We start from the raw sequence: 17,986 nt of genomic DNA, 5'->3' as shown, positions 1-17,986 counted from the left end.
ACTTTCTGTCACTTATACTCACAATGCATTTCATCATTATTCCGGACTTTCTCCTTTACAATGTATAACTTTGTGTCAATGTGTTTGGCACCACACTTGACTCGTTGTCATAGGAGCAAACTACTTTAATGGTTATTGCTGTTGTCAACCATTATCAACTCCGGGTACAGGTTCACTTAAGCATTTTGCCTGTCCCTCGGCCTCGTATCATGCTATACTATATCTTTGCATCACATTGATCATAATTGCTTTGTTTTGGAGCTTTTCCACACAAAACCTCCAAATGTGAAAGTTAGCGACAATTGTGGATTTCGCTACACATTTCACAAGTTCTACTTTTGTACTCACAACCTTTTGAGAGTACTTGTTCTTTCCAACTTAGCATGAGGCCGACATTCTCAATTTCATTCCAGTGATCTATATCTGGATTGAACTTTTGCCAAAAGAACCCGGATACACAAAACTATGTCAGGGTAAATTCTTTACTTGCGCGCCTATGAAACTTCCAACAGCTGAAGCATATGGATTCCTGGAACATTAAGGTTCCCAAAATCATTACCCTTGACGATAGGAACAGGCGTAGGTTAACTCCTTTGCATACTTCATTTCTTTAGAATCTTTTCTGAGTATGCCTTTGTGATAATGTCAATGAGTCTCAATTCTTAGAACGAAAACCAACCACCGAGATCAAAAACTTGAAGACAAGAATTCTTTATCTATAATGTCAGATTAACACCACCACTAATAAGTAGGGTGTTATCTTCATTTAAGTTGTTGAAATCAAATTCCCCATTCTTTAACTTCACTTAAAAAACTATTGTCCTCCTTAATTCCTTTAAAAACCCAAACTTTCTCACCATTTCAATGAACTTTAGATACCACCGTCTCAAGGCTTATTTCAATCCATAAATGGATTTCCTTTTGTGGTATCCTGTATATATTCTTTTCTTTTCATGACAAAACGTTAGGTAGTGTCATGTAAACATTTCAGCTATCTGATATAATTCCAAAACATAATGCACGACTAATGTCATTATGATTCTTAGAATCCTTTGCATGAGACTGGAAAAGTTCTCATCAACTTATTCCCTCTGGAGTCACATTTCTCTTTGTAGGTCCATTACAACCTACTGTGGTGACTCTTTTAGGAATTATTTTCCTTTTCCACGGACTTAGCCCATAGAATTCTCGTGACTTCTTCAAATGAGGTGGAATCAACCTCCATTTCTTTTCTTGGTACATTGTTTTCTATATGGGGCTGTTGTTGCTCTTTGCCAAAAGCAATAGACTCTATAGGCTCTTGCATAACAAGACCCTTCTTTACATTATTCATCTTCTGTAACTTATTTCTCCTGAATCATCGAAGTGGACACGCATTTCTACTTCTCTTCAAGGCTTAGGTCTCTACATACCATGCTCCCCCAGATTATTCCATCTTCTGTAAAGATGGCATATCAGTAAATCTCTTGTTTGGGTTCAATCTGTTAAAACTTTATATCTATTAAAAACTTTATATGTGCTCTGTAAGCACCATCTTACTATCTTGGAGAGTCATCCAGCATGAATGCCGGAATTTAGACATTTCTTTACATAGGGGTATCACTATAGTGACTGTTGTACTCCCCCTGACGGTCACATTCATTCTTTAATAGATCATCTTTTGCTTTCAATGCACATTACAGGGGAGTACCTTTCTTAACTGTCTCATATTTCTCCCCCTCGAAATGTGGCTTGAACTTTTCTGCCACAATTTCGAAAACTATTCACAACTTTGTGAATGAGAAACTTTTATTACTTCATCCACATGATTATGTCATGCAGAACAAAGTATTTTCTTAATTCGTATGAGAGTACCTTTTGTTCACTTTATTTTGATAACTCATTAGAGTCCTTTATTCGATATGACAGTAATTTTTCCTCATTTCACTTCACGAACTCAACAGAGTCTATTACTAGTACTTTAGCAAGTCACGCTCGCAAAACTTTCTTATCTTGAGGTTCATATGTAACTTTCCATTCTTCATTGAACTCAATGAGTGCTTAATCTCTGTGACACAATAGAAGTGCCCGTTCAATTCTAGAATAGCAAAGCTACTCCAAACTTTTCTCCCAGTGTGGGATAAACCAGTACATGAGTTATCACAACTTTCTCTCGACATGCAGGATTAGCACTATGCCAACTTTATCCCGTCATGCGGGTTATTTCATACTTATCCAAACAAAAATGTCAGGATCAGTTCAAATCAAATTCAGAAATAAATCTGAATATTCCATGACACACATACTTAATCCGATGTTGATCAAATTAAACATGTATGACTTATCACAACTTTGAATGAACTCATAATAAATTCTACTTGATAGAGAGTACATAAGAGACATTTCTCAAAACGAACTCTTATTGCTTTATCTACTCTTCTTGGATAAATATCCTGAGTACTTTTCCTGTCAAGCCATTCTTTACAGAGAATATATTCTCTTATGTAATGATCTTCTTTCTTTCTGAGTCACAAGTACCCAGTTCAATGTCTTTAGTCCTTCAAGGACAACATAGAACTCTTTGTCTGAAAAGTCAATAATCAATACTTTAAGTTCTATTCTATATCACCGTTGGGCAGAAATAGAATAATCTTTTACATTAATTCTGTATCACCGTTGGGCAGAAATGGAATTAATGTATGAAAAACTCAATAAACTTTAAAACCATATATCTGCTCCTCAAAATTAAATTCTCCCGTTGGTTCGAATTTAATTAGAGGATAATCAACTTTATTGCAGCGCAAACTAGAAAATACATTTCTCTAGTTTGAGAGCAGTTCTTTAGCTATTCTCTGAAATGATCACTTTGATGCAACATTTACCAGAGACCTTAAACTTCAAGGTATGATTCATGAAAAAATTATGATAATGTTATCATCAACGTTGGTCAGAAAATAACAATACCATAATTAACTTTAAATTTCTCTTCCATGAGAAATATCTTTGTGATTCCAGTAATATTCAACTTTGAGACTTCAAATGGCAGAATAATGCCAAAACTCAACTTTTAGTTTAAACAGCGGAAGCTTTTCTATCTTTTACCCACAAGGAGGCTTATTTAAGACTTTAAGACTATTCTTCCAATTAAATCTTCTCGTTGGTTCTGACTTAATTGAAAAATAGCAACAGTATAACACCGGAAATCTTTTCCTTTCTTTATGGCAGCGGAAAACTTTTCTTTCTTTTGAGAAACAGTACTCTATACTCATTTTCTCTCTAAACAATTTATCTCGTTGGTTCAAAATTGAATAGAGATAAAACTGTACAAAATTTACTCAAAGCAAATTCTTTAATCAAGCTCTTAAAATTAAGAGCAACACCTTTAAAACTTTGCAGCGAATACATCTAATTTTTTTTATTTTCAGAAGCAATACTGTGAACTTTTTTCTCTAAACAATAAACACGTTGGTGCAAAATTGAATAGGGATCAAACTATAAACGAATCCATTCAAAATTCCATTGAAAATGCTTCTGAAAAAAAACTGTCGTCGGCCCAGCCGCGAATGCGGCCCGTGGCCCACTCCGCGCGTAGCGCTCCCTGCGACCCAGGCTGCAGCGTGGGCCTGGGCCGGGAATTCGGCCTGCGCTGCGGTCCCCTTTGGGCTGAATCCAGCCCGAGCCGCGGCCGGCCGATCCGGACCGTTGAATCTAATCGGATGGTCCTCCACGTTTGTCGCTGGATCAAAATCGCCTACTCCGACCGGCTCCTCCCAAAACCCTAGATCATTATTTCCTTCTCTCTCTGTAACCACCGAGCGGCGGCTGGCCCTTGGTGGCGGCACCGCCGCCGGCTCTCTCCCGCCAGCGCGCCGCTGGGTCCGACCACCGGCTTTATGGCCGGCGACGCGGACCACAGTCGCGCGACCCCGAGGCCTTTCTTTTCTTTTTCTTCTGCCTGAGCCGCACGGTGGCGGCTGCCCGTGGCGATCTGCCACTCTTGCCGTCGGCGCCGGCGAGGGAAGCCGCCGCCGGATCCAATCCGGCTGCCCCGGCACTTTCTCCTTTTGCTTTCTTTCCCCTCCCCTTCTTCCCTAGCCTCGCACGGAGCAAGAACCGAGGGCCGCCCATGGCGTCCAGGGAGAGATGGTGGCGCCGCCGCCGGTCCCCTCGCCGGCGCGCGTGCTCGCCCTCGGCTGAGCACGCCTCCATCAAGCGGACTGGGCGACAGTGCCCTTGCCCCCAAATCCAAATTTTGCCCTCTGTTTCTTTCGATTCGAGTACAATCCTTCCCCAAACTCGATCTGCTCTCTAGATCGGCTCTTGATGCCATTGTTAATACTATTGGATCGACTAGAGTGTAGGTCGAATGTGGACTTTCCTTTATCTAGAGTCACCACAGGTTCGTCGATGAAGTTCTGCGCTAGGGCAGCGACGTGCAGTGCAGAGACGACGTGGTGGCGGTGTCAGCGTGGTGCAGTGGAGTGACGTCGCGATGGTGACGGCGCTCCGGTGATGACGTGGTGGCGCTTCCCGCCGCTGCAGCCCCCCCTCTCTGATCGGGTTAGGGTTTTGAGGCGGGGAACAGTGGCGGCGGCGAACCTCATGTCTTGTGCCGCTGGTCCTCACCTCCTTTTATGGGGCTGCGCGACGGGGGCCCACCAGCCTTCCATGGGCTGAGCGCCCCCGATCAGGGCGCGAGTCAGGGTCCATTTGGTCCGTTGGGCCCAAATGGTGGAGATCAATACTAACAGCAAGCACATGAACTGATTATTAAACTGAAATATACAGAACAAACAGATAGTGCAGCATATACATAGCACAGATGAAAAGACGAAAACCATGACAACCTGAGGCAAGGACAATACACCTGCAGTAAGTTTTATATATCTAACTAACGTGGTAGAATCAAGAAGCAGGCATGATTTCTGTTTATTATTATTATTATTGAAAAATAGAAGCAGCAGGCAAAATTCACGCCTCCTGAGTTTAATTTGTACCGGACTCAATCCTAACCCAACAACGACAATACCGAGTCTGGGCATGCCGCGCGCAGATCCTCTGCTAAATGCAGACAAAAATCTCGCAGACATCCAACAGGGGGCGTCAATTCATAGCACATGTGACTGACAAAAATCTCGCAGACATCCAACACGGGGGGCGTCTATTCATAGCACGTGCGACTAGGCCTCGTACCATCGCACAAATCCGTTAGAGTTAAAAATATTCCAGAAATACAAATTGTTTCAGAACAAAACTAAATGTTCCGAAACAAGATAAAAATATTCTAAAAATAAAAATTGTTCCGGAACCAAATAAAATATTCCGAAATAAAATAGAATTTTTTTGGAACAAATAAAAATGTTTTAGAGAAAATATCACCTAAATATAATCAAGTGTGGTCTAGTTTTGAAGATCTCATTGTAAGAAACACAGCGGTGCAATCGAAATATAATTTTAATAACCCATTCATAAGATAGAACATTTTTTTAGTTTGAAATACACGGGAATCAAGACACGTGAGCTGCTGCACCCGCCTCTGCGACGCGTTGCTGGCAGCTCGCGCACGCGATGAATATCCTTCCCCTCCAACACTGCATAGCAGAGTCAACTTGAGATGATCACATATTTATCATCGATATCCATTGAAGGGAGCGGGGACGCACAATGGCAAGGTCGCCGGTGGCCGGCGGCGGCAACGCGGCGTCGCCAGATGCGTGTGTCCGCCGCCCTCCCCCAAGTATTTTCTGGAAGACATCCTAGTTATCTGCAAATATGTCCTTATATTTTATATTTTTAATTCGGATCGTGATTATTAATCATGACGATAGTATTTATAAATAGATCCTACATTTTATAAATACCTCTTAGATCGGATCGTAATTATTAATTACAACAATACTGAATCTGAGCATGCCACGCACAGTGGCAAGGTCACCGGTGGCCGGCGGCGGCGCCAGATGCGTGTCAGCCGCCCCCCCAGTGTTTTGTGGAAGACACCCCAAGTTATTTGCAAATATGCCCTTATATTTTATATTTTTAATTCGGATCGTTAATCAGGATCGGAGTATTTGCAAATAGATCTTATATTTTACAAATACCCCTTAGATCGGATCGTAATTATTAATCGCAATCCGAATATTTTCAAATCGGCCCTGCCTCGGTATGGATAGTCACTCTTCCCGCTCCGATCTGTCAGCCGTCGGCGACCACCGCCGCGCTCCGGTCATAATCGGGAAGCTCCGACCCGACTCAAGCCCGGAGCAAACAATTCACTCCATTATTCTGTGGTAAGGGTGTTCGATTCATCAACATCCCCGGCGAGCCAAGCGATCGTGCAGCCATGCGCTTGACTTGCCCGGCTAGCCGGGGTTGGCGGCTTGGTCGGCAGCGAGCCTCGCCGCGAGCATGCACGGAGGCCGGAGCCTTCACGGCAACAACGGCCGTCGCTGAGCCTCGCAGCGAGCAGGCACGGAGGCCGGAGCCTTCACGGCAACAACGGCCGTCGCTGCCTTCATCGCCGACATTACTCGTTCTTCATACCGGGGTTTCCACGCTCCACAGGGAAGGCAGAAAACACGAATCGAACACTGAACTCCATTTGATAATTGATATATATACAGAAACTTATTTTACACGTGGCGGTTTGTGTTCAGAAATCGCATATACGAATACAGATAACTAATGACGAAAAACGAAATATTGGACAAGTGAAAAGATTTGATGTTTTCCTTTACAATCTTCCCCAGTGTCACCACCACGTCGCTCATTGGCATAATTTGGTCAGGAGATTCACTTGAGCAGATCAGACCAACCTGAAATATTGTAGCAACTAGGTGCTTGCTTCAGGGTCACAGGCAGCAGAGGAAGCATCTTGCAGGAGCTGGTCGTCCACAACATGGACAATCTCTGACGGGAATGCTTGATGCTCACATCTCCCACGAACATGGGATCTGTGGGACAGTACTAGTCGCTCCGGTTGTAACTTAGCTTGCAGTTGGGTCGGTACGGAGAAGAATAGAAGATCGACCAGGAGAAAAAAGCATCCATGGTGAACAAGCCGATCAACAGCATTAGCAAGAATAGAGCACTATTCTTATGGACTGACATAGGGCCCATGGAATCAAATAACAGTGGAGAGAGATCACCAGTGAACACTCGGTGTTCCTTGTGCGCAAATCGTAAAAAAAAAAAGGCCGTTGCTTGTGAACACTTGGTGCTCGTGAAGCCACAATACAAAAGGGGTCTCTGAGAACAATGATAATGCTTACAGCTTTACAAGCACAGTGCATATATAACACGAACTGAACGTTCATAAGCACATGACGGGAGACAAAATGAAATGGTCCAGAGATGACTCGCAGAGGTAATCTATACATGTTCCGTATGCCCTCCTCCAACTTTACAGATTCACATCTTTTGGTACGCTTAGCGCAAAATTCATCACACCTTGGAGGGGCCTTCTTTTGGTGTATCGTGGCTTCCTTGGGGTCGGTACCTCTTGCTTCCCATTTAGCATCTCAAGAACATCCACCATGGTGGGGCGGTCCGCCGGATTAAATTGGGTGCACAAGAGTCCTACCTCCATGCATCTTTTCATCTGCTCGTGCTCAGACGCGTCACACAAAGGGCAGAAAATTTATGTCCTTTATTGATCCAACTCGCTGCACCTCCCAAGCCTGATAACCAAAAGCATCATTGAACATAAGCTTATTAGTTGTATAGTAAACGACACAATACAGGACTGTATTTCAATTGTGTTATATCAACTTTTGAACACGTCCATTTCACAAGTATCGATTATGTACTTTGAAGTTCTGATTTTCGGTCCCAACCGTGATTAGCTGATCAACACTGAATTGTGGTGATTAGCTAATCAACACTGAATCGTGCTCAAGGTTCACCTGGTGATCGTTTTGCCATCGCTAGCCATTGGCAACCTCTTCTCAGTATAGCTTCTATTTTTGTCATCAATTCTAATTGTATATAACATTTTCTTGGCTTTGCATCCCCCTTGAGGTCACCTGATGATTATTTCATTTGAACAATTTGATTTTCGACCATTACTAAGACATTTATTGAATATCCATTCCTTCTGTGGGCACGTCATCTATCCACCAGTTCCACAGATCCGAAGGAGGCCTGCTGTAGTGTCGACAGGAAGAACAATGGACTTGCAGTGGTCTGTGATGTGGTTTGATGGAACCATTTGTGAAAAAAGGGAACATACACTACTACAGAATTGGTCTTTGCAAACAGGGTTTCACCGCCGGTTGAACCAACCCAGTGGTAATAATGGACACCACCGCCGGTTTGTAATATGAACCGGCAGTGACAGGTTTAAATAGCATGGGGATCTGATAATGCCAAACATGAAAACTTGAGTCCTGTTACCAAGAAGCTTGGCAGAGACAAGACCTCTGCAGATATTCTTTCCCAAAAGGCAATTTCTCGAACAGCTTAGCAGGCCCTCGAAATAAACCATATGGTATGGCAGGTAGGATAAAACGCCAGCTAAGACTGGCACTGACTGGCACTAAGATGCAGAATCGCAGATTGTAATAAATTTTCTTCTGTTGAAATTTTCAGGAATGATAACAGAATAATGCTGTGGTATATGCAGGTTGTCATTTAAATGTTGAGCTTACCCATTCAACTGAAGCTTGCCGACGAGCTGGTTCAAAGCTGCACATACTGCTAATGATCTCTAGAAGGATGACACCAAAACTGTACACATCATACTTTGTTGACAAAATGCCTTCCATAATATATTCTGGAGGCATATATCCCCTGAATAGTTAGAAACAAATGGAAACTATCAGAAGAAAATTAATCTGGGAAAAAGTAAAGAGAGGCTATTGGATATATTCAGGGGAGAGTGCCTTTACATCGTGCCAGCTAAGCAGTTGACATCACGAGTGGTCATATCACCATAATCCAACATTCTAGCTATTCCGAAATCACTAATCTTTGGGTTTATATGAGAATCCAAGAGGATGTTGCTTGGTTTCAAGTCCGAATGGACAATGTGTCGTGCATGAAGATAATTTAGGCCATGTGCTATCCCCTGGATTATGCGGAAGCGGTTAAACCAATCAAGACTGAACCCTGAGAAATAAAGAACATTAGACCAAAAATTAATATAAAAAAGAAAGCTAAAAGAAAGTTGGTTCAATTGTTGTTATTTTTCAGAAAAAAAAGGAAAACATGCCTTCCAAATTTTCCTCCAAGTTTCCATTCGGCATGTGCTCTTCGATCGAAAACTATAGCCTCCCTTCAACTTGATCTTTTCTGTCCTCTGCCCACGCCACCGTTTGTATGACTGGGTACCCATATCTAGAAGTTTAACTATATTTTTGTGCTGAAGCTTTGAAACAAGATTAAGTTCATCATACAGGTGATCCCGTGAAAATATAATTGAGCTTCGCCATCTCTTGATGGCGACCACTAAACCATCTTTTAGCACACCCTGAAAAATGCAACAATGAAATTAAATGATGTGAATGTTTAACAAAGATAAAACTTCAAAATTAAGAACTTGGGATGTATCAGTGCTGATGTGCTATGTTTGTTTACAGCTGCAGCAGGCCAAACTGTTAAAATTTCTCTTTTACATTGAAACTTGTCTCGGATTTTCCCTAAAACTGCGGAAAAAAATATGATAGTCCCCATTTTCTTCTCAGCGGGACATTGGTGTGTATACAGAACACTGGCATTATATATATTAGGGGAACATCGCTCACTTCTACTTGGCTGGACAATATGTAACTACATGTTGCAATATGAACCATCAATGCACAAGCCTTAGTATGATAGTTTAGGAAAGTGTTTGCACCAAAATGACGGCTAGGGCATGAATCATCTGTTTTAGATAGGTCATCTCCAGTCATTTTGATCAAATCTTTTATTTGTGATCTTTTGAGTTACACTAATCCATAAACACGCCTAAATTCTTCAACAAGGATTAAGCACTAAATCATGTGAACTCTTAAATACTGATTCACCCTAAGATTTACAGTAGTATATCCTGAAACACGTACCGGCTCAAAAGATCAATATTTTGAGATATACCTTGTTGGTTTACTACAAGTTTTTTTTAGCATGGCTTCTAACAATTTGTGTCTCAATTTGGAAGGGTTTTTTATTCCATTTGGAAGCTTCTCCATGTCTTAGTTACATGACATGTGCTTTGTTCAAAATCATGCCATTGATGACTACTGTCATGTAGAAGGCACAAAATGGATCCAAAAATAGCAAGCCAAGAAGGTGGAGTACCTTATAGACACTAACAGAACCACCTCGTCCAATGAGGTTTTCATCCGAAAATCCATTTGTAGCAGTCTCCAACTCTGACAAACTGAACTTTGTTAAGCCTGTCAGACAATAAATAATGCGAATTTGAAATTGTAAGAGCACTATCACTTGAATAGATTATAGTAATACTGATGACTTTGAGGGACCAAACTGGTAGATGGTAGACATTCGATATTGAGGTGAAAGTAGATAGCCTGTCTGCCTATAACAAGTAAATGTATGGACAGGAATTATGATGAAGCGAGTGACATAAGATGACATCTTACATGGGAAGGGAGCGGACTGCAACACACTTCTGACAGGTGCATTGTCTTTACTCTGATTCATCAATCCACATCTGCCACTTCCATTCAGCAACATTATTATATGATTTTTCAATGAGTGAAATTCAAATGAAGTGCATATTTCAAAGCTTGCAAGTTACCATGCTAATTTATTATATTTGATATCCAACAGTTAATCAAATTAGATGCTAAAAGAGACACATTTGGAAAAGCTCTGAAAAGCGGATGAAGAGTGCATCGCTCAATTACTTTTTTTTTTCTCGAAAGCGCAGGAGAACTATGCTTCATTATATTAAGAAGAAGAAAGGAGGAATCCCCCCAAAAGGGTTACAGAAATGGAGGGACTGTAACACTCCCTAAGTACAGAAAACTCTTTCTACTCTACTAAAAACCACAACGGGACCAAAGCTAGACCGGACCCCCAAGATTAGGAGGTCGTAGAAGCCAGGGCGAGGAGGAAGGAAACTCCTCTAGCCCCAGCAATAGACCACTGATGCAGATCTTCCCTAGTTGCCGACAATAGACTGTTTAAGTTAGGAACAGCCCCATCAAAGACACATCGATTTTGGTGATTCCACAAATTCCACGCCCCCAAGATAACTAGAGAATTAACTTCTTTTTGGACTTGACCAGACAACTTGTTGCTTAAATTTTCCCACCAGTCGTCAAACACCTTATCATCTAAACCCGGGGCAAGTGCCTGCAATCCAAGACCATGTAGCAAATTGAACCACATCTGCCGGGAGAAGATGTAGGAGATCAGTAAGTGGTCCAACGTTTCCTCAGCCTGGTAGCAGAGAGGACAGACTGCCGGGTGTGGAAGTCATTTTCTTGCAAGGCGATCAGCTGTCCAACACTTTTTGTGTGCCACCGTCCACATGAAGAATTTGCACTTGCCAGTTGCCCAACTTTTCCAAATTCTCTTCCCAGGTTTGAATTGGACAGCTCCAGTAAAAAGAGCTTCATAAGCAGTCTTTGCGGAATAATGGCCCGATGCCGAAAACTGCCAAATATGGGTGTCATCCACCTCAGCCTGCAGCTCGAAACCTGAGAGTTTTTCCCATAAGTGAAGATATTCAATCAGGACATTTATTGTGAGAGCGCCCCTTATATCAGAAATCCATCTGTTCTCAACTAGTGCATCATGTACTGTTCTTTTCTTTGCTCTAGCTGCCACTGCCCCCAAATAGATGAGGGAATGTCCGATCCAGTCTTTGCCCAAGCAGCCATCTATCTGTCCAAAATAAGGTATTCTTTCTATTTCCCACCACCGAGGTAATGGATATAGCAAAAAAAAAGCTTTTACTTGTGAAGGAGCCTGAACCGGGAGGAAGGCCCAAGGTTTGTCAGGTTCAGTTTTTTGGAGCCATAGCCACCTTAACTTTAGAGCCCAACCTAGAAACTACAGATGGGAGATGCCTGGACCACCTAAGTCAGGGGGCCTTGTAACCTTAGGCCAAGCAATTAAACAGTGTCCTCTCTTGACATCTTTTCTTCCTTTCCAAAGAAAACCCCTTTTGATTTTATCAATTGCTTCCAATGCCTTGGCAGGAAGGTCTTGGGCCAGCAGCAGATAAATGACCATGGAAGTAAGCACAGATTGGACCAAAACACACCTACCAGCCTTTGTGAGTAGATCAGCCTTCCACCTAGGAAGTCTATCAGCAATTTTTTCAATAATTGGCTGAACCTGAGTTTTGGTTAGCTTGTAAGGTGAGAGAGGCACTCCAAGATATGTGCAAGGGAACTCAGATATCTGGTAGGGAAGGTGTGCTTGTAAGGTTGTTAAATGTTCAGCCATGCAGTGGATAGGAAGGACAGTGCTCTTCTGCATATTTGTTTTCAGGCCAGAAGCTTCACCAAAGAGTTGCAAAATGTCCAGAGTGAGACTGATGTCATTGACAGAAGGCTGGAGGAAGAGGACCACATCATCTGCATAAAGGGAAATGCGGTGTTGTAGAGTTCTCCTGGACAGCGGCTGCAAGAGTGCTTCATCAGCAGCCTTTTTAACCAAATAACTGAGCACATCCATGACCAGAATAAATAACATTGGGGACAATGGGTCCCCTTGCCTCAGTCCTCTCCTATGCTCAATTCTGTCACCTGGGGAGCCATTGAGTAGTATCTGAGTAGAGGAGGTAGCTAGGAGACCGCTAATGATATCACGCCATATTTGTCCAAAGCCCAATATTTGCAGTACCTCCAAAAGGAAGGGCCAAGATACCGAGTCAAACGCTTTGGTGATATCAAGTTTTAGGAGAATACGTGCCTACTTTTGTTGGTGCAGGAACTTCGTCGTGTGCTGTACCAACATGAAATTGTCCAAGATGAAGCGCCCTTTGATGAAGGTGCTCTGATTTGGTGTGATCATTTTGTCCAGCCGACCAGCAAGCCTATTTGCCATAAGCTTCATGAGGAGTTTAGCAAAGGAATGTACTAGACTGATTGGTCTGAAATCCCTGATACTTGTAGCATTGTCTTTTTTTGGGAGAAGGGTAATATAAGCTGAGTTTAGTACTTCAAAATTGTTGAATTTTCTGCTCCAAACAGCTGAGATTGCTGCCATGATTTTCAGGTTTGATGATTGGCCAACAGACTAGATAAAATTTCCCTGTGAACCCGTCAGGACCTGGGGCCTTGTCTGCAGGCAGGAACTTAATTGTTTTCCAAACTTCTTCCTCGGTGAAAGGTGCTTCCAAGTCAGCCAGGTCAAAGCTTGGCATGTTCAGTTCTTCCAAGTTAATTGTAACTTCTCTATCCACGCTACTCCCAATCAGATTACTGTAAAAATCAAAAATGTTTTTTTCCTTCTCTTCATGTTTTGTAAGGATCGACCCTTCATCAGATGTGAGTTTACTAATAAAGTTTTTCCTCTTTCGATGCCGAGCATGAAAATGAAAGGGAGCTGTGTTGGCATCCCCTTCACTAAGCCAAGTGATACGGGAACGACTGCGTGTAATGGTACGCTGCAAGGAGGAAAGTGCTAGGGAATGAACCTTGAGCTTGTTTCGGAACCAAACTTCCAAAGCGGATAGATTTCTATGGTCTTGAGCAATTTCCAATTGATGCAAGATTTCTCTAGCTAGCCCCAATTGAGTATTAATGTGTCCAATCTGCTTCTGACTCCAGCTCTGAAGACCCCTCACAGTGGCCCTGAATTTCTTTGCTAGTGTGTCAAAAGGGCAATTAGAGTGTGGTACACTTGACCAAGCAGCCTCAACTGCATCCTGAAATCCCTCCTGTTTGGTCCAGAATGACTCAAAGTGAAATTTGGCCATAGTTGGTTGAATATCATTCAATCCTAGGAGGAGTGGGCAGTGATCTGACCCATTTGTGGCAGTACTTTGTAACAAACAATTAGGAAAAAGTTGTTCACATTCTGATGAACAAAGTGCTCTGTCCAGTTTGACTAGAGTTGGTATATCCTGCTGGTTGGACCAAGTGTATTTGCGCCTTTGCAGTGGCAAATCCCTGAGTTCCAAATCATTGATCAGGCGACGAAACCTTCCCATCATTGCCCTGTTAATATTTCCATTATTCTTATCCTCACTGCTTGTGATGAGATTAAAATCTCCAATCACGAGCCAAGGCCCTAGACAGCTGGTCCTTAAATTCCTGATTTCCTGTAAGAACAAGATCTTATTGTCATCTCCTTGAGGGCCATACACACAGGTCAACCACCATGGATGCAAGCCGTTGGAGGAAAACTGAATGGACACGCTATTTACTTGATCAAATTGATTGTATGGATAATCAAAATAAATGATCCGCTCGGTAATATGGGAGTACTGTGGCCGTAATGGCTCAAAGCACATTGATGTAACAGCTCAATGGAGTAACAAAATTGGCCCTGATTACGCAATGATTTGATTGGCTTATAACCTTTATTTTGTCAGAATGCTAGCTGAATTGGCATAAGTGACATGATCTGCATGTCTAGGCATTGCAAAGTTAATTTTGTAAGTTAACCTGGTAGAAAATTGCTTACAAGTTTTGAAACCAAGTATAATTTACATCATTTCAGGTTACAGTGGCACAACAGAGATAAATGTGTTACAATAGATGTCTAACCTGTCATCATAAGTTAAATGACTGCAATCTGAGCTCTCCACTGCCCCTGCATTCTATTAACACAAAGATTTGGATGCAGAGGATGAAGGATCTGCCATCCATACCATCAAATCAAATTAAGCGGTATGTAGGTGGCTAGTCGTACTGCTAAGGGCAGAGAGCAAGCCACATATTGAATACTTGTCAAGATAATTGTGGCATTGACATTAGCGGCGAAGATCCCATCCACTATTTGATCTGAGATGTCCTGCTTTACTTCGCGCAGCTGCTTGGCCAGGTCCCCAGCCATGCAGAAACGGCACATGATATTCTTCTTCTGGCAGGCGACGATGAGGTCGTGGGTGCGGGTGAGCGTCTCCTCAAGCGCCTCCAGTGCATCGCACATCACTGGGTCCTGTATCATCTCTGTCTCCTGAAGCCGCTTCAAGAGGGCGCTGACCCGCAGGACGCGCTTTCTAATATCAAGGCACTGCTCCTTGTTCTTCCGGACGGTCTTGACGCCCTCCTTGATGGCGAGCGCGACTTTGACAATCTTCTCCACACTGGCCAGGGGATCGGCCATCTTACGGCTCAGTGCAAACTGCACACAAAAAAAAGCAAATTGTACACCAAAATAGACTACACATAATTGAGCTGACAATTAAGCTTCTCAAGAAACCTTTATGATCTTCTCTGATTGTAACAATCGACATAACAAAGCAAGAAAGCATGCATACCTCATGTATTGCCTCTTGCCTTTCTTCTTATCAGCTCTTCCTATCGTGTACCAAGACGTTGCACTTCTAGTGGTTTTCTGCAGAACCAGTGATTCTAGTACCCAAGAGGGCAAAACTAACTCGTCAGCCGCCAATGGACTGTGGCTAACGTTTTAAATGAAATATCCGAGAAGCCAACGGACCGAAACCTCCAAGGAAACTGTCGTTTTCAGAGGATGGCAGATCCACTCCACGCTGCACACCAAGGAGTCCCGCCAGGCTTTCAAGTCGATGAGTGAGACTCGATGTTGACCGAAGACTGAGATCGTAGAAAATTCAGCGCTTGGTGAGCACATCGATCACTCCTTACATACCATACCTACCCCCGTGCGCCGGTGCGCCCTGGTGCCGCATTTCTCCGAGCACCTTCGCGGCGGTCCCAGTCCAGGGGCGGGCCCAGAATTTGGGACCTTGGTATTCAAAATTGTTAGAAGTGGAAAAAAAATTTAACAGCCCAACATATATATTAGTAGCACATGATTTAGTACTAACAACATAAATTGTTCATAATCTGAATTCTGAAATTTTTCAACATATAGAAAATAGAGGTACTAAAACAATAAATGGCATTGATAAGGATGCTTACAAATTACAAGATAACTTTTCTGTCCTTCATAGCTTGAAAATAATTGATGATGTCCTCATCCTTCGCTTGCAAGAAGTCCCTTTCAATGAATGTGGTCAAACAATTATTCAAAAAATCCTGTCCCATCTTGCTTCTTAACTTGTTTTTGATAGTGTTCATTGCAGAAAAAATTCTCTCAACACCAGCAGTTGCAACAGGAAGAACTAGAACCAATTTGAGAAGTTTGTACACAATGTCATACCGAGAAACCATATCTCTTTTAACTAGCATCATAGACAAGTCTGCTAGACTTCTCAAATTTTTGAAGTTCTCATCATTCCTCACATCATTAATATAGTTGCGTAGTTGAAAACGAAGTTGGTTCCTCTCTTGAAAATCAAAGTCATGAGGATAGAACCCAGCAAGCTTAACCAACTTCTCATTATCAAAGGCAGAAAAAGAATTAGCTGGATTGAATGCTGCCATACATCTAAGTAGCTCTGTGTTTACCTCATCAAACCTGCTATTCAGCTCCTGAAGTTGCCTATCAATGACACCCAAAACCATACCAGCATGAAACCTGTGGTAATTTGTGGCACCTCTATAGAACTTAGCTGATCTTTGAATAGGAATATACTTTCCATCCATATCAACAACTTTAACTTTGTGCTTCTCACAGAAAGAAATGACATTCTTAAGAAATTCTTCTCATCCAGCATCTCTTCTCAAAACATCCAATTCCACCTTTGTGAGCTCAAGAAGATCCATTGCATTTACAATATCTTGCTCCATCTTTTGCAAAGCATTGCATAAGTCATTTGTGTATCCAAATATTTCATTCATCATGTGGAGCAAAAAAACAAACTCAAATGAGGTAAATACTCTGAGCATAGTTTGAGCTCCTAATGCCTCAGCCCCTTTACCTTCTTTCCCAACTCTAAAAAGCACTTTCTTGATTGAAGGATACAAATGAATCACATGCTCATCTCTCTCTGCTTCAAGAGGTATGGTGTTTGTCCCACTGCTACTCTGCCCTTGAAATACCACTATCTGCCTTTGATTTTCATTAGTAGGTGGAGCAACAACCTCTGACTCAAGAGGTTTTTTCTTTGCCGCAGCTCTTTGCAAGAAAGATTTCAAATCAATGGCGGCACTACCACCCCTCTTCCTTTTCATAGTTTAAACCTACAAATTAGAAGGATTAAAGATTTAGAAAATTATGACTACATGTATACATTACTGCTAACTTTTTCACAAATCCATAACTACAAGTAATCACAAATTTGGCCGTTTGGGAGGAGCGTGTGAGGGAGGTAGGGAGCAGGAGGAGCGTGCATGGTGGGCTGCTCTGCCCATTTGGGAGTTTGGGGGTAGGCGATAGGGGGATTGGGCCTGCTATTGGGCTGCCTGGGTCATTTGGCCGTTGGGCTGGCTGGTTGAGGCGGAGAGGGAGACGAGTTTGGGCCACAATACACTGAATCGTTGTATTTTGCTGTTATTTATAATTTTATAGTGTATACATAGCATATACATGTATATATACAATTTTTTTTGCTCAAAATAATGGGTATTCAACTGAATACCATTGAATTGAGGTGGGCCCGCCCCTGTCCCAGTCCCACATCGGGCGGGAGGCTCGCACGACGCGAGGTTCCGCTGGGCACCGCTTGCCCCTTCGAGCTTGCCACGCATCTCTGGGTGAAGAATTAGTCGGTGAGGTAGTTGGAAAACCCCTGCCGGCTGCCTTGCCGGCGACGAGGGTGGTGATTCCGGTGGCCGCTGCTTGCTGCGACGGCGACAAAGTCCTCCATTTGTCTGGGCCGTATATGAATGGGCCTGCGGTGCGTTAGATGGGCTAAACCCATTTGACATTTGCAAATTTTCGTTGTGTGAATGACATGGGCTTCTTGTTGCTGAGCTCAAGAGCCAATTGGTTTAGAGCCGGTCTCAGTGGGAGTCATCGACATAGTTACCAAAATAGTAAATTAGATAAACGAGTCAGAGGAGTGTGACACTCTCCC

The 17,986-nt window shown here is 42.7% G+C and overlaps 1 protein-coding gene across 1 annotated transcript; it reads right to left on the bottom strand.

The window, feature by feature from the left end:
* Positions 1–7,116: 7,116 nt before the first annotated feature.
* Positions 7,117–10,627, bottom strand: LOC120645201 (G-type lectin S-receptor-like serine/threonine-protein kinase At1g61360). Its single transcript, XM_039921974.1, has 5 exons — positions 10,557–10,627; positions 10,252–10,349; positions 9,188–9,445; positions 8,625–9,084; positions 7,117–7,655 (listed from the first exon to the last, which is right to left on the bottom strand). Exons 1-4 carry the CDS (start codon positions 10,615–10,617, stop codon positions 9,049–9,051), a joined length of 453 nt encoding a protein of 150 aa, XP_039777908.1. The 5' UTR covers positions 10,618–10,627; the 3' UTR covers positions 7,117–7,655; positions 8,625–9,048.
* Between the last annotated feature and the right edge of the window lie 7,359 nt (positions 10,628–17,986).

Source organism: Panicum virgatum, chromosome 8K (genome assembly GCF_016808335.1).
Source record: "Panicum virgatum strain AP13 chromosome 8K, P.virgatum_v5, whole genome shotgun sequence".
In the NCBI taxonomy this organism is placed as follows: Eukaryota; Viridiplantae; Streptophyta; class Magnoliopsida; order Poales; family Poaceae; genus Panicum; species Panicum virgatum.
Note: the sequence above shows the minus strand (reverse complement) of the source record. Positions and strands in the feature narration are given on the sequence as shown.

Excerpts from the sequence above, each read along its gene's own strand:
- LOC120645201 (XM_039921974.1), bottom strand. The coding sequence starts at position 10,617 with ATGAATCAGAGTAAAGACAATGCACCTGTCAGAAGTGTGTTGCAGTCC. Across the intron at positions 10,350-10,556 it reads GCAGTCCGCTCCCTTCCCAT|GCTTAACAAAGTTCAGTTTG; the intron begins GTAAGATGTCAT and ends ATTGTCTGACAG. Across the intron at positions 9,085-9,187 it reads CTTGGAGGAAAATTTGGAAG|GGTTCAGTCTTGATTGGTTT; the intron begins GCATGTTTTCCT and ends TTTATTTCTCAG.